Source organism: Balearica regulorum, chromosome 3 (genome assembly GCF_011004875.1).
Source record: "Balearica regulorum gibbericeps isolate bBalReg1 chromosome 3, bBalReg1.pri, whole genome shotgun sequence".
In the NCBI taxonomy this organism is placed as follows: domain Eukaryota; kingdom Metazoa; phylum Chordata; class Aves; order Gruiformes; family Gruidae; genus Balearica; species Balearica regulorum.
Window position 1 is genome coordinate 90,997,635 of NC_046186.1, and position 13,125 is coordinate 91,010,759.

At 35.5% G+C, this 13,125-nt stretch overlaps 1 protein-coding gene across 1 annotated transcript in view; it reads left to right on the forward strand.

The window, feature by feature from the left end:
* The window catches only part of TTC27 (tetratricopeptide repeat domain 27), a 123,549-nt gene that overhangs the window by 58,954 nt on the left and 51,470 nt on the right, over positions 1–13,125 (forward strand). Inside the window, exon 10 of the mRNA XM_075748925.1 lies at positions 10,284–10,397. Coding sequence (XP_075605040.1) covers positions 10,284–10,397 — 114 coding nt within the window. The remainder of the gene's footprint in view (positions 1–10,283; positions 10,398–13,125) is intronic.

The window sequence follows — 13,125 nt, forward strand, 5'->3', positions numbered from 1 at the left end:
GTGAGATATTTAAGAACTTTAAATTGCATTTAGGTAAGTGCAATGTGATTGCTGCTATATTGAGTCTAGCATTCATTTCTAAATCAGTCTAGTATAGTCTAAATAATTAACTGTTTATCTAAGAGGTTTTTAACATCTTTGCATGCATTTTGCTTTATAAAGTGTGGACGGACAAAAAGGAAACTTGTAACAACTCTTCATAGCTGCAAATGGGGAAAAAAGGAACTGTCCATTCTGTGTGTACATATATTTAATTTTAAAACTCTCAGAATTACTGGTTTATTTCAAATGCATTCAGTTATCCAAGACTGAAATTATATGTGTGAAAGAATCTCATTCAAACACATTGAAGTATAAAAAAATGTGAAAGTATCAGATAGTATTGTTTTAGCAGTCAAATTCAACAAAAGGTACTCTGTATTTACAGTGATGTAATATTACAACTCGAGTGCCGAGGCTACCAGACAAGACTAGACAAAGCGAATTTTAAAAATACTGTTCTAATTAAATTAGTCCCTTGATGCAGATCACTGATCATGTTTTGGCCTTGCTTTTGACTTTTTAACACCGAGAGATATTTCTAACGGCTGTGGCGAAGAGCTTTAAGCCCAGCTCTGCTCATGATCAACTAACACCTGTTGCGGTGAAAAGCTATTTTAGTTGTACGGTTCCAGGATTAGTTTTATAGACCAAAATAAACCCTTGTCATACAGTTGAGTGAATAGCTTTAGACTTTGGAAAAAATATGCTGAATGTGTGGTCTAAACCTACTGAAATATATACGGAATATTAAAGCAGTACTGGAAAAGGGCGCTGTGCACATGCTGATGTCTCAGCCAGTGCAGGAAAGTAAATCTTCTCCTCTGTCATTTTAATACTTTCAGGATTTCTGCCTGCCTCTCTGGTTTACCTAACTGACAGTCAGACACAATTAGTTTAAAAAGAAGGTATCATTTAAATCATGATAACTTGAAGAGACCTTAAAAAAAAAAATCACAAGCAATCATATGATTGGACTCTATAACGTGCGATCTTTATGTAACAACTCATTAAAATCAGTGAAAGACCTAATAAAGGAAAACATGGAACTTCTGCTAATGCATGTCATACAGGCTCAAGCATTGCATAATTTTTTGTTTTCTTGTTACAGTCCAAAGGTCTTGGCTTAATACTCTAAAGGTGTCATGTAGAATTTATATTAGGTACTGTTAGGTAAGAAAATATTTAAGACCTAACCAAGTAACATTTTCCCCATGCAACACTGAGAAAGAAATAGTAACACAGGACTTGGAATAATGCCTGAAATATAATTCATTTTAAGTGCATAATACAAGTTGTGGTGTTTGCAAAGAAAATGTAAATTGTCCTTGTCTCGATAGTTTTGCCCTAAGACGCTTTGATCAATTAGTAGTTTGTAACTCCAAAGATTTTGCATATAATTGGGTTTTTAAAAAAAATAAAAAAATAGTTGTTAAAGCCCTATGGAAAAAGATGTGGTCAGTTGCTAGCTAAAATTACTGTCTGTTTAATAGAAAATAAACAGAAATTTTGAAAACAATTGCTTTTGTGTTGATGTATATACATCTTTAATTTGCAGGACAAGTTGGTAATATTCTGATTTTCCAGTCCAAATCAACCTTAGAGTGACTTTAAGTGTAGGATAGATTTCAGTGTTTAGTGCAAGTGTGAAATGAAACAGATCCATCCAGCCATATACAGCACAGGTTTTGATAATTGTTAAAACATATCAACAGGGCCTTTGATGTTTGTTTGATGTCTGAGCAATTCTTTTGACCTTGAGGAGAAGTGTGTGTGGAGTAGACTACACACTAATGTGAGTATTCCCTCTGTTTAGATCTTTAAAAAAAAAAACAAAAACACTAAAAAGAGCAATCTACTAAATCTATTGGCTATTCCATGCTAGGAATTAAATTTACTGAATAAATTGCAGACTGTCTTTTCTTCTCTGCCATTCTACCTGCTAGCCACAAAATATATCCACTGTCATAAAACTGATGGAAGCCTTGCATTCTCAAGGTATGAAAATACTATTTACCTTGTTTGTGTTGCTTATCATGTTCATGTTGCTCTCTAAGGACATAAATATGCGAAAGAGGATTAGAATTTGTCAAGTTGTAACAAGAATCATCTGAAATTAAATCCTAATGTAATTTTTTTTCTTCTTGGGCCTTAAAAAATAGGAAGGTGTTCATAGCTAATAAAAGGTGACTGGAGATTATACAGCCTTACATTTTCTAATTGCTTGCACCTAAAACAATCCTAATGTTTCTAGAGATTAACGGTTTATTTATCTGAAGGTTTGCTGTCTTTAACAGATGCCCCCAATTTGTTTTTTCAGATTAGTAGGTCTTATCCAACTATTGACACATGCAATCAAATATCAAATATTTCTTGTGGATAATACTTGGGGAGGTGAGGAATTTATTGGCACTCAAATTACATCCCTCATTAGTGGTGTAAATTCCAAAATTATTATTTGGGAATGTTGTCTGCAGTGCCAGTGGTTATAGATGACAGAAGCTGCGTGAGAAGATGATTTGAAATCATTTGCTTCAGCATCCTGTTTGTTTGTTCCCAAGTTAACCACTGTTGTTTGTTCAGAACTATCATGTAGTCATGATGTTTTATATAAATCAAGAATTGTACTGCACAATCCATTAGTATAACTTCTTATGTACAAGCAGTGAAGTCTGTAGGCTTGAATTTGGAGTGTTGTGTTTTGTTGCCACCTTTTCCAATTCACTGTCCAAGAGAAATTTTTATTTTTTATGTCAGGTTATGTTTCAATTTTGAACCTAAAGTCAAGTCATCATGCATTAAGGTGATACTCTTAGAGAAATAGAAAGTATTGTATATAGTATATCTATATAAGTATATAAGAACAGGAGTTGTTGCCATCTGAACTTCAGATCATTTAATTACAATAAACTGATGGTTTATGAAGAGACTGGACGAGCTCCCTTGTTAGTATGAAAAAAACATAACCTCTCTAAAAAGATAGTGTTTAGTCTTTATCTGGGATGAATTAGATGGGGATTTACAGATATGCATTGTAGTTTAAGGGTTCAATTTTAACACAATTATATAATAATACATGCAGAGATTTGCATACAGTAAGTATATATCATTGTATATAAACAGTACGAATGATATGTAATGATAGGTTTTGTGTGTAATAATATGATGGGAAGTAAAACCAGGAAAAATCTTGGGGTAGCATTGAACTGAGGACAATGGTGGATCAAAGGCAAAAACCTGTTTATTCCAATCATTATTCAATGCTCTGTAATTCTAAGTGTTTTTAATTTTATTGGCAACTTTATCTCTGAGAATACAGAACATGCATACTGTGATAATTATGAAATACAAACTTTAAATTTAAATATTGGTAAATTGAGATAGCAGTTCCTTTAGGTGGTTGCTAAACAACTTTTTGGCATTAAGGTATTTATATTCACTTAAAAACAATCCTTTGACATATATATTGACATATAATATTTGACATATTACAAGGCTCCAGTGCCGGGTCCTGCACTTCAGTCACAACAACCCCATGCAACGCTACAGGCTTGGGGAAGAGTGGCTGGAAAGCTGCCTGGCAGAAAAGGACCTGGGGGTGTTGTTTGACAACCAGCTGAACATGAGCCGGCGGTGTGCCCAGGTGGCCAAGAAGGCCAGCAGCATCCTGGCTTGTATCAGCAATAGTGTGGCCAGCGGGAGTAGGGAAGTGATCATCCGCCTGTACTCGACAGTGGTCATGCTGCACCTCGAGTACCATGTTCAGTTTTTAACCCCTCACTACAAGAAAGACATTGAGGTGCTGGAGCATGTCCAGAGAAGGGCAACAAAGCTAATAAAGGGACTGGAGCACAAGTCTTATGAGGAGCGGCTGAGGGAACTGGGGTTGTTTAGCCTGGAGAAGAGGAGGCTGCGGGGAGACCTTATTGGTCTCTGCAACTACCTCAAAGGAGGTTGTAGCCAGGTGGGTGTTGGTCTCTTCTCCTAAGTAACTAGTGAAAGGACAAGAGGAAATGGCCTCAAGTTGTGTCAGGGGAGATTTAGATTAGATATTAGGAAAAATTTCTTTGCCGAAAGAGTGCTCAGGCATTGGAACAGGCCTAGGGAGGTGGTGGAGTCACCATCCCTGGAGGTGTTCAAAAAACACGTAGACATGGCACTTCGGGACATGGTTTAGTAGACATGGTGGTGTTGGGTTGACAGTTGGACTTGATGATCTTGGAGGTCTTTTTCAACCTCAAGATTCTATGATTCTATATTTAAATCAGCATAAACATCAAATACTTCTTGTCCGGTTAAATATGTAGCTTACCTTTTGCCTATTTAGAAAACAGTAATGTATGTTAGTTGTGTATTTATTATATTTTGAGGCTTTCTGTAGGTGCATAGTTATTGTGGTTTCCTCTTAATTTCTGATTACTGAAGGATTGGTAAACTGTTGAGTGTTGTGATAACAATAAAAACACCACCAGCAGGAATTTAAGGTCTGTGAAACCTCAGCATTATGTGTTTGCTGGTGATGATATCTAATCAGATCTTCTTTTGATTCTTATTTATTTTACAATCTTTGGGATAGGCATGTACAGCAGAAGTGGTATGTATGCTGCTTTTGAACAGAGAAGCTATGTGCTCTGTTTCAGCAAACAGGAAATTTTAACATGTTGATACACTAAGCAGAAAAGCAAAAAGCAGTCAAATTGACTGGCTTGTTTTGTTGCCATGCCATGGCTCTAACTAGAAATCTAGTATTTCTTTTTGTCCTCTTGATATTTATGCTTTTCAGTATCACATAAAAAAATGCACTGCTATTGGAAACCACTTAGTCACAAACGTACTTTATTTTACCTTACAGAGTTCTAACAGAATTACTGTTTAAAGTTACAAATGCTATTTCAACCAGAAGCTGCCAGTACTCCTGGAAACAATCTGCATTCGAGCTCGGTTAATAGAGGAGTTGATATTCTAAGGGTATTTCTCAAAACTTGTATTCTTTTTGCTTCTCTGTGGACCTTGGCTTGCCTTAATCTTTCTTAGAAAGAAATTAGAAAAAGTTTTCTAAAGTTCATCTAACTACTTCCCGGGAAGTAGTTATGCATTTTCTGTGCATATTTTTTTTCAGAATTGCAAGGAGTATCTTTTATAAAACACTATTCTGTTGAAAATATATAGATTAAATTTAAAGAAACTTTTCCACAATAATGTGGCATCTTTCAGGTTTTTCCATAAACCAATTTTTTTTAATTCTATTTCTTTTTAACTTTTTTTGTCACCAGGTCAGTACTAGGAGAAACTTCCAAAAAAAAAAAGAAAATTAAACAAATGTCATTTGAATTTGGTTTTTGGTGAGGGTTTTTTTGTTTGTTTGTTTGTTTTTTAAAAAAAAAACTTGCTTTAGTTACACAGAAATTTAAACATCAGATTATTTGGATGAGACCGTGGAAAACAAAATCAAATTCTCCCTAATCACATACAAATTTTCTTCTCTTGTTTCTTAGGATTGAATTCCATAGAACTTCTTATGTCAAAGATTCCTTTGGTGTATGCTTAAAAACAAATTAAGCACTCGTAAGGTAGCTTTCAATGTTAGTGTCCTTCACCAGAGATTAACAGATATGTCTGCAAAGCAACTGCAAGAAGCAAGAATTTTGCGGGTTCATGCCTCAGTCATATGCCTCCAACTAGTCTGGGTTTTTTTGACGTATTCATCTGACTCCTGTGCATAATATAGGATGTTGAAAAGAAGCCACAGTGCTTTCTCATCTTGCAGAGAAGCATACAATGAGTTAGAAGGTTGTCATTTTGCCTTTGGTTACACTGAAGAAATAAGGGTTACATGCTCATTATCTATTATCTGCATGAATTCATGTAAGTCATCATATAACAATATACTTAGTTATATGAAGCAAGACTAATGATAAATAGACATGAATTAGTCCACATAAGTAATTTGGAAGTCTTAGTTATATGTGCCTTTTGGAAAATCAAACAAAAAAGCTGCTGAAATGTTAACTGAAATTGGTAATTAAAAGAAACTAGAATGGGATTATTTTTTTTTAAATTTTTTCTAAATCCCTTCCAGTGTTTTCTGTTGTTTGTAACTTAAAATATGTTAGCAAATACCTGAGTGAATCTAAACTAAAGGTCATTTCTTTGGAGTGGATGATGGAGGAACAGAGCAATCCTCAGGGTGCCTCATTCCTGTGCCTTCAAGTAAGTCATTTCACCACATCCTGGCAATTTGACCAATAAGCAGAATATTTTTGGTTCAACGATACACTGATGTGCAAACTCTTGGGAATGCCACAACTGGTTGCAATTAAAAGTGCTCAGAATTTGAAACTCTACTTTCAAATGATAGCTCCATCATAGCAATCGTTGCTGTTTGCTAGACTACTGAGAGTATCAGTGAGCAAGGTACAAGAATAAAAGAATGGGCTTACTTAAAGCATAGATTTATAATAAGGACAAATCAGAAAATATTCGAATTATTTAGAACTGCAATTAACAAGGGTCATCTTTACCTGTTCCAGCTTGTCTAGCATGTCTAATAAGCCCTTGTAAGCTCTTCCCTTTGGTTTGGTTTGGGTTGTTGGTTGGACATCTTAAAATATTGTGTAATGCTCCGCTGTGTGTCCCAGCTTTCCCAGGGTTCTTTGGTTAACTTTTATGTTATATCTTGAATACATTACATTCTTGATTTTAAGCTGCAGGCTGCTTTTTCTATGTGTAGTTTCCTTAAAACCAAAATTGTAACTTCATGAATAATATACAGATATATTTGCATGTATGATTATGTATGAAATACCAATGGCACAAGCTTCCATGAAGATTCTTGCTAGCTTGTTCTGAATTTTGTATGGACATTGCAAATTGTGCAACTGTTCTTTCTCTGTTTCTCTAAAAGAAAGTTACTAGAATGATCCAGGACTGCATCACATCTAGGTTAAATTCTGAGTAATGATGAGGCTGAATCATTTGTTAGTGGTACCTGAGAGTTAGCCTGTGTTTTGCAGAACTCATATGGCTGGGTTCGATCTGGGTGTTGTTAGTAGCGTGCACTTGTCTCACAATTCAGCTATTACTTACCATTTTGTTCTTGCGTAGTAATGAGGATAGTACAAAGGTATTGTAGAATAACATACTGCTTTGTTATTAAGACTTTGAGGATCATGTTGTTTCATTCCAATGCCATAGAAGGATGATACATTGAATGAAATATTCTCGTTTGTGTAATATTTCAGTGATCACCTTTTTATACTTCGATATGATAGGAGAGGATGATATAAAGGGTTCTTGTTTATAGGAAAAAATGTGGGGAAGAACCAGAGAAATTAGTTTTCCCATGTGAAAACATTCCGTTCAGTGCAAAAAAATGTTGCATAACCTTATTTTCTTTCCTTTCTTCTCACCCCATCTAATTTTCCTGGTTTTCTTTTTCTTTATTTTATTGTTCTTTCCCTAAAATAAGAGCAAAGATGACTTGTGAAGATTCTCAATAGTGTTTTTGTTTAGAATTATTTTGTTACTTTTCTTAGCTGCCTTTGGTACAGTACAATAAACTTTCAAATATGTAGACAAAACTTGCATAATCTTGATTTAGTTTTTTCTGATTTTATTTTAACCTATAGTCTAATTAATAGAGTCTAGATTTAGCTTCATGTGAAAATATAAAGCTTTGAATTTTACAAGAAAATTATTATCTGGAATATGTTGAGATTTTGGGTAGAAGATTAAAGCTAGCTCAATAATTATGGATACATGTTCTGAAATTACTCTTTACATCCCTTAAGTATAAACATTTGTGCCCTTTATACATGTATTTTTTGTATCAGTAGTACTTCAAACATTACAATTAGGCAATGAAAAGATAGGCATTTGAATTCTGGCACAGTACTGAGCTCAGTACAAGTATAAAAGTACAAGTGTTTCTTAACTGAAAAATAGGCCTGCTTCTCATTGTCCTATGCAGCTGCAGTGGTTTTTTGTATCAAGAACACTCTTGGAGAATCTAAATTTTTCTTATATAATTGTACAGCAGGTATACCTTACATTTTGTTTTATGAATACCTTTAAAAAGCAGGGTTGTTATTCAAGATGAGACTGTCATTGCTCTTGCCGAGAAGGGAAACGTAATTATCTCTGCCTCTCTTCCACCCTGTTTCTCTTTGCTGCTTCTCCTTCCCCATATGACTTTATACACAGCTCATACAGCATGATTGCTTAAATCAGTGCCTAGGCAGAGGTGTTGGAGGTACGTATACACAGAAGCAGAGGAGAGGCTTTCCTGAGCTGCTGGTTCTCTTGCAGAGCTGGAAAATGTGGGCACAGAGGCTTGGTGCTATGCCCTGCTTCTGCCAGTTGCTAAGGTGAACCGGAGTGATGGGACAAGTACTCTACTGCTGAACAAGGGCTATGATGGGACCTGAAAATATCTTTAGGAGTATTATTAGTCGAGCCCTTTAGTTTTCATTATTCTTTTGAGAGATGTTGTGTTCATTTGGAAAAGAAATACTAATATCTACCACCATGTAAGCAGAAAAAGAATTCCCTTTAAGCAAAAAATGAAATGACAGAATACCAATAGCAGAGAAAATGGGGGAAAGGGTCACCTCTCTCACAAAAGCAGTTTTTAAGCTAGCATTGTTCCAGTGTTTGCCTAACAATCCTTAAGGGTTTTTTTCCCTAGCAGCCACCTGGAATGGCTACCGAAGAATAAATTCAGAAACCAGGGTCCTCTGTCAGGAATGTCTTGCTCGTGTCCTGTAGTGGAGGGTTTGTCTTAAGACCAAACAAAAATAGGTAGTAGACTGAACTTCCCGTGATGAGACAGGACAGAGATGTACTCATCATGATTAATTTGTAAAAGGGCATTTGAAAGTATACAGAATATAGAACATTGCGGTTGCATTTCCCTAATACTTCCAGGTCTTCAGCATATAGAGGACGGTATAGAAGCCTTTGGGTACTTAGTAATGTAATACTGAGTAGAAGTCATGAAAGGATCAGTGCAGAGATTGTTGGGCACAAGAGGGAGGATCAGCTGATGTTGAAGTGTTCGGTGGCTGTACATGCACTCATACTACTTTCGTTTATGCTTTCATTTGCTGTCGCCTCTCTACCCGTTGTAGTTTTGCTCGGAGAGAATTTGTTTTAGCTTGTTTCTTTCTGTTTCCTTTCCTATGAAAACACTAGGGAAAAGAAGAATAGATAGATTGCAATATGACAGAAATTTTTCAGACATTTCACACAAACCACCAGCGAAGTATACTTTATAATGCTTTGGGAGATCTTCAACAGGAAAGCATAAAACCACTGGGGCTTTTTCTCCAGTCTACAAATACCTATAGACAATTTTTTTTTCTCAGAGAAGCTGGATTGTATTTGTAGTGTCAATAAAATTAGCAAGAAAGTTTTCCTGCTGTCTCCCTTTTCAAAGTGAGCATCTAACAGAAAAATCGTATACTGTGTCTGAAACCATACTGGAAAGAATCCAGGCAGTCTGTACATCATTAAGGGATATCAAAGTTTTATTGGCTACATATCTCCTGTTTCATAAAAATCAGTGGTTGAACACTGGCACCAAATTCCTGGCATCAGGGCAGGGTGTTCCAAGTGATGACCTACCATATCTTTAGGAAAGCTTTTTACCTAGATTATTCTGTATTCCTTCTAGGTCTACTACACATCAAAAATTCTTGCTGTTATTCTCAAGTCATGGCAAATTCTAAATTAATTAATATTCTTCAGATTCTTAGCAATTTGAGCCTATTTAATGTGGAGGTACTGTTAATGCAGGCATCGGAGCACCTTGCATATGAAGAAAGGCAAAGAGATAACTGGTTTTGTTCAGCCTTAAGAAGCAGGATCCCTGCTGCTGTCTACAACTATCCAGTTTGCAGGTGTGGAGAAGGCTGAGCCAGACTGCTCAGTATCAATTCTTTATTTTCCTCTCATTCTGAGTAGCCATTTTAATTTGTGCAGTTTGCTGTATGCACCATATGGGTACACGTACACACAGTGCTGCAGTAGCTGAGAAGGAGAAGATAGTTCTGATGGCCACCTTTATATTGAAAACAGATTAAGGTAATCTGTACAGCCTTCAATTCATCAGATAAGTGCTACAACCATGTATTTGACTTTCAGAATAGGAAACAGCATTCATGCTTGAGAACACTGTTTAAAATTTTACTATCTTCAGTGTCTTTTACAATGAATTAAGGAAAAAACGTTCTTTTTCTCTGCAGTGCTTGCTCTCTCAGCCAAAGTTCTGGGCCATTCAGACGTCAGCCTTACTCCTTCGGACCAAGCTTGAGAAAGGAAGTACTCGCAGAGTGGAACGGGCAATGAAGCAGACTCAGGTAAGAAGTCTGAGCTGCCTTGTTATAAATAGGAGTCCTTTATATATCAAATGGAAACAGGCAGGAATTAGGAGCTTCTGCAGTTCCTCTCTGCAAACTATACAGAGATAATTTTCTAATTATGTCTCTAACTTAGATGCATAAACCACAAATCCTTTTATGTCTGCCAGTCTTGAGATAAACTCTTCAATGTACAAGTAATAAATGGTCACTTTCTTTCAAAAACATGACAAGTTTTTGAAGATTGAAATTAAAATCTGTTTTCTTACCTCTAGTTTCTGACTTCTGATCTGATGAGCTTTTTATGTAGAAGTTCATGAATGTAAAGCTGCTGCTGCTATCATATTTGTAATAGTTTTTTACTCCAGTAAATCATCAGTAGAAAACACTGAAAATTGTAAATAGTCATTGCTGTTCTGATAACCAGAAAACACATTTCTGAATAAAGCAGCACTTTTGATTTACCATTTTTGATGTGGTATTTACTGATTAGTATTTTTGTTTGAGGCAGTGATTAAATAATCTTGCTCCAAACAGAGATCAGTTGTCAAATACAAAAAAGAAATTTTAAAATTCTGAAATATCAGCTAATAGGATTTATTTAGAAAATATTTTTTCCAAAGAAGGTCTGTAGGCTATAGGCTATATAAAGATATTTTTTTCCTTTCATACTAGAGTCATCTTTATGCTGTTAAGTCTTCTTGTCACACATGAATAGCAGGCATTTCTGTATGTCCATCAGGCAACAATCCTGCTGACTAAAACAGCCAGGCATGTATAAAACTTACTGTTATGATGCTGTGTAATTAAATCCTGAAAAGCTGATGTTTCATTTACAATCATTATTGATGCATGGATCTTTGAAGGAGTGCAGCTTGGATGTGCTGCTGCATTTTTGTTTTGCTGAGGAGGACATAGAGTTGGCATAGTGGCGTTTCCTGGGGTCAGGAGAGTGTCAAGGAAGTCAGGATTCCAAGTCTGGGAGATGTAGCATCTGACGGCATTTGCGAAGTGATCTCAGGATCCTTGATGCCCTAAGCCATAAAACAGTTGGAGTGGCTCCAACATTTTTGTCTAGCTTGATTAAACCTGAGTACTGGAAATTGTTATACTATACAGTTTGACTGTCCCATGATGGAAATCTTCATGAAGGGTTTATCATTGCAAGTACATTTATCTGACTTCATCATGTGCTGCGACTGCAGTAATGTGAAGGATTTGATTAGTATGCACTGCGAGATTTTGGGAGGTGACCTCACAGTAGACACAGAATCTGTGGTTTTAAATATTATCTTTCATCTTAGTATGTTTATGTCTTCTTTCATTAAGTTTTCTAGACATTTGAATATAATTACATATTTGTGTTGATTTGATATGGTATCAAGCTCAGTTTCCAAAAATAGTTCAAAGTTGTTTAAGGATTGATGTGTGCTGAATTAATCAAATAACTTGAATAACTTTCCATTTAAGGTTTTCATTCCTGAGTTCCATCAGATGAGAATTTTTTAATATGGTTTCTAACAGTTCTAAGAAGGAATCAGAAAACATAGGGTGAATGATAGTTTCATACATGACACAAGAGGTTTTGATATATCATCTTCATGGAGATGCCAAGGAGCTAGCAAGTTCTGCAGCTCTTTATCAGTAGAAAATGGCTTTAGAGGCCATAGAATTTTCATACAAATGGTTTTTGTGGGGTTTGTTTGTTTCACAATTTCAAATTTACTAGTTCAGATTGCTATAGAAAGATTAGATACTGAAGATTAAGGGAGGAGGTGGGTGTAAATATGATTAGATTCCCTCCTTTTGTTTGCAATATCAATTTTTTTAAGTAATTATAAAAATTCTTGTGAGACAGCTTGAATAAGAAGTTGTAAATTAAATCCTCTAAGTTACTTACTTTAGGGTTGTCAGAAGAGTGTATGACCCATTATAGGCTCTGACTTACTGATGCTGGAACTCTCCTGTCCTCTTCTACTGTAACTCTCCTTCCTTTCCCTATTTCCACCCTTGCCTGCTGCTATGCTGGGTCTGATCCTTCTAACCAGCTGATAAGCACCTTTTTAGATTAATATCACTGCGCAGCCTTATGCTGCTTTTCAGCTTTACAGCAAGCTAGGCTGCGTTGTTGGTTTGTCAGAGAAAGCATTTTTTGGCTACCTTTTTTTGTGGGCTTGGTTATGTTTGTTTAACTTATTCTAATTACTTGAAAATAATTGCGGCTATTTTTGAAATGAGGGTATATTGGTTGAATTTAGCTGTCACGGTCCAAGTATTAAATATATTCCTACTTTACATTAAACAGTTTTTATGAAATGATTTTGTAAGTATTTTTTCTAATTGGAAAGCTTCAAAAACAATTGGAGAATGATAATTTTCAAAACCTTTTTCTGATTACTTTGAAAATCTGAACTACAGATAATGTAGTCTTTGGAACAGGTTTTAAAATGATCATTCTGGGTACTCTGGAACATACTTCAGCTAGTAGCTAACTGGAAGTGAGGAGGAGAGATTTTTTTTCTTAACTTTTTCTGGATGCGACTGGTTGTCTCTGTCCAGTTTTTGCCTAAATGATGTTTGGATCCAGAAAAATAAGGTTAAAGATTTTTAAAGCCAGTACTTTTTTCAACCATTTTTCTAAGAAAAGGAAACAGTATTTGAGAGCTAAAACAGTTATTTTACATTCCACTAGAATATTTAATCATGACCAGTATAACATATATTGAAG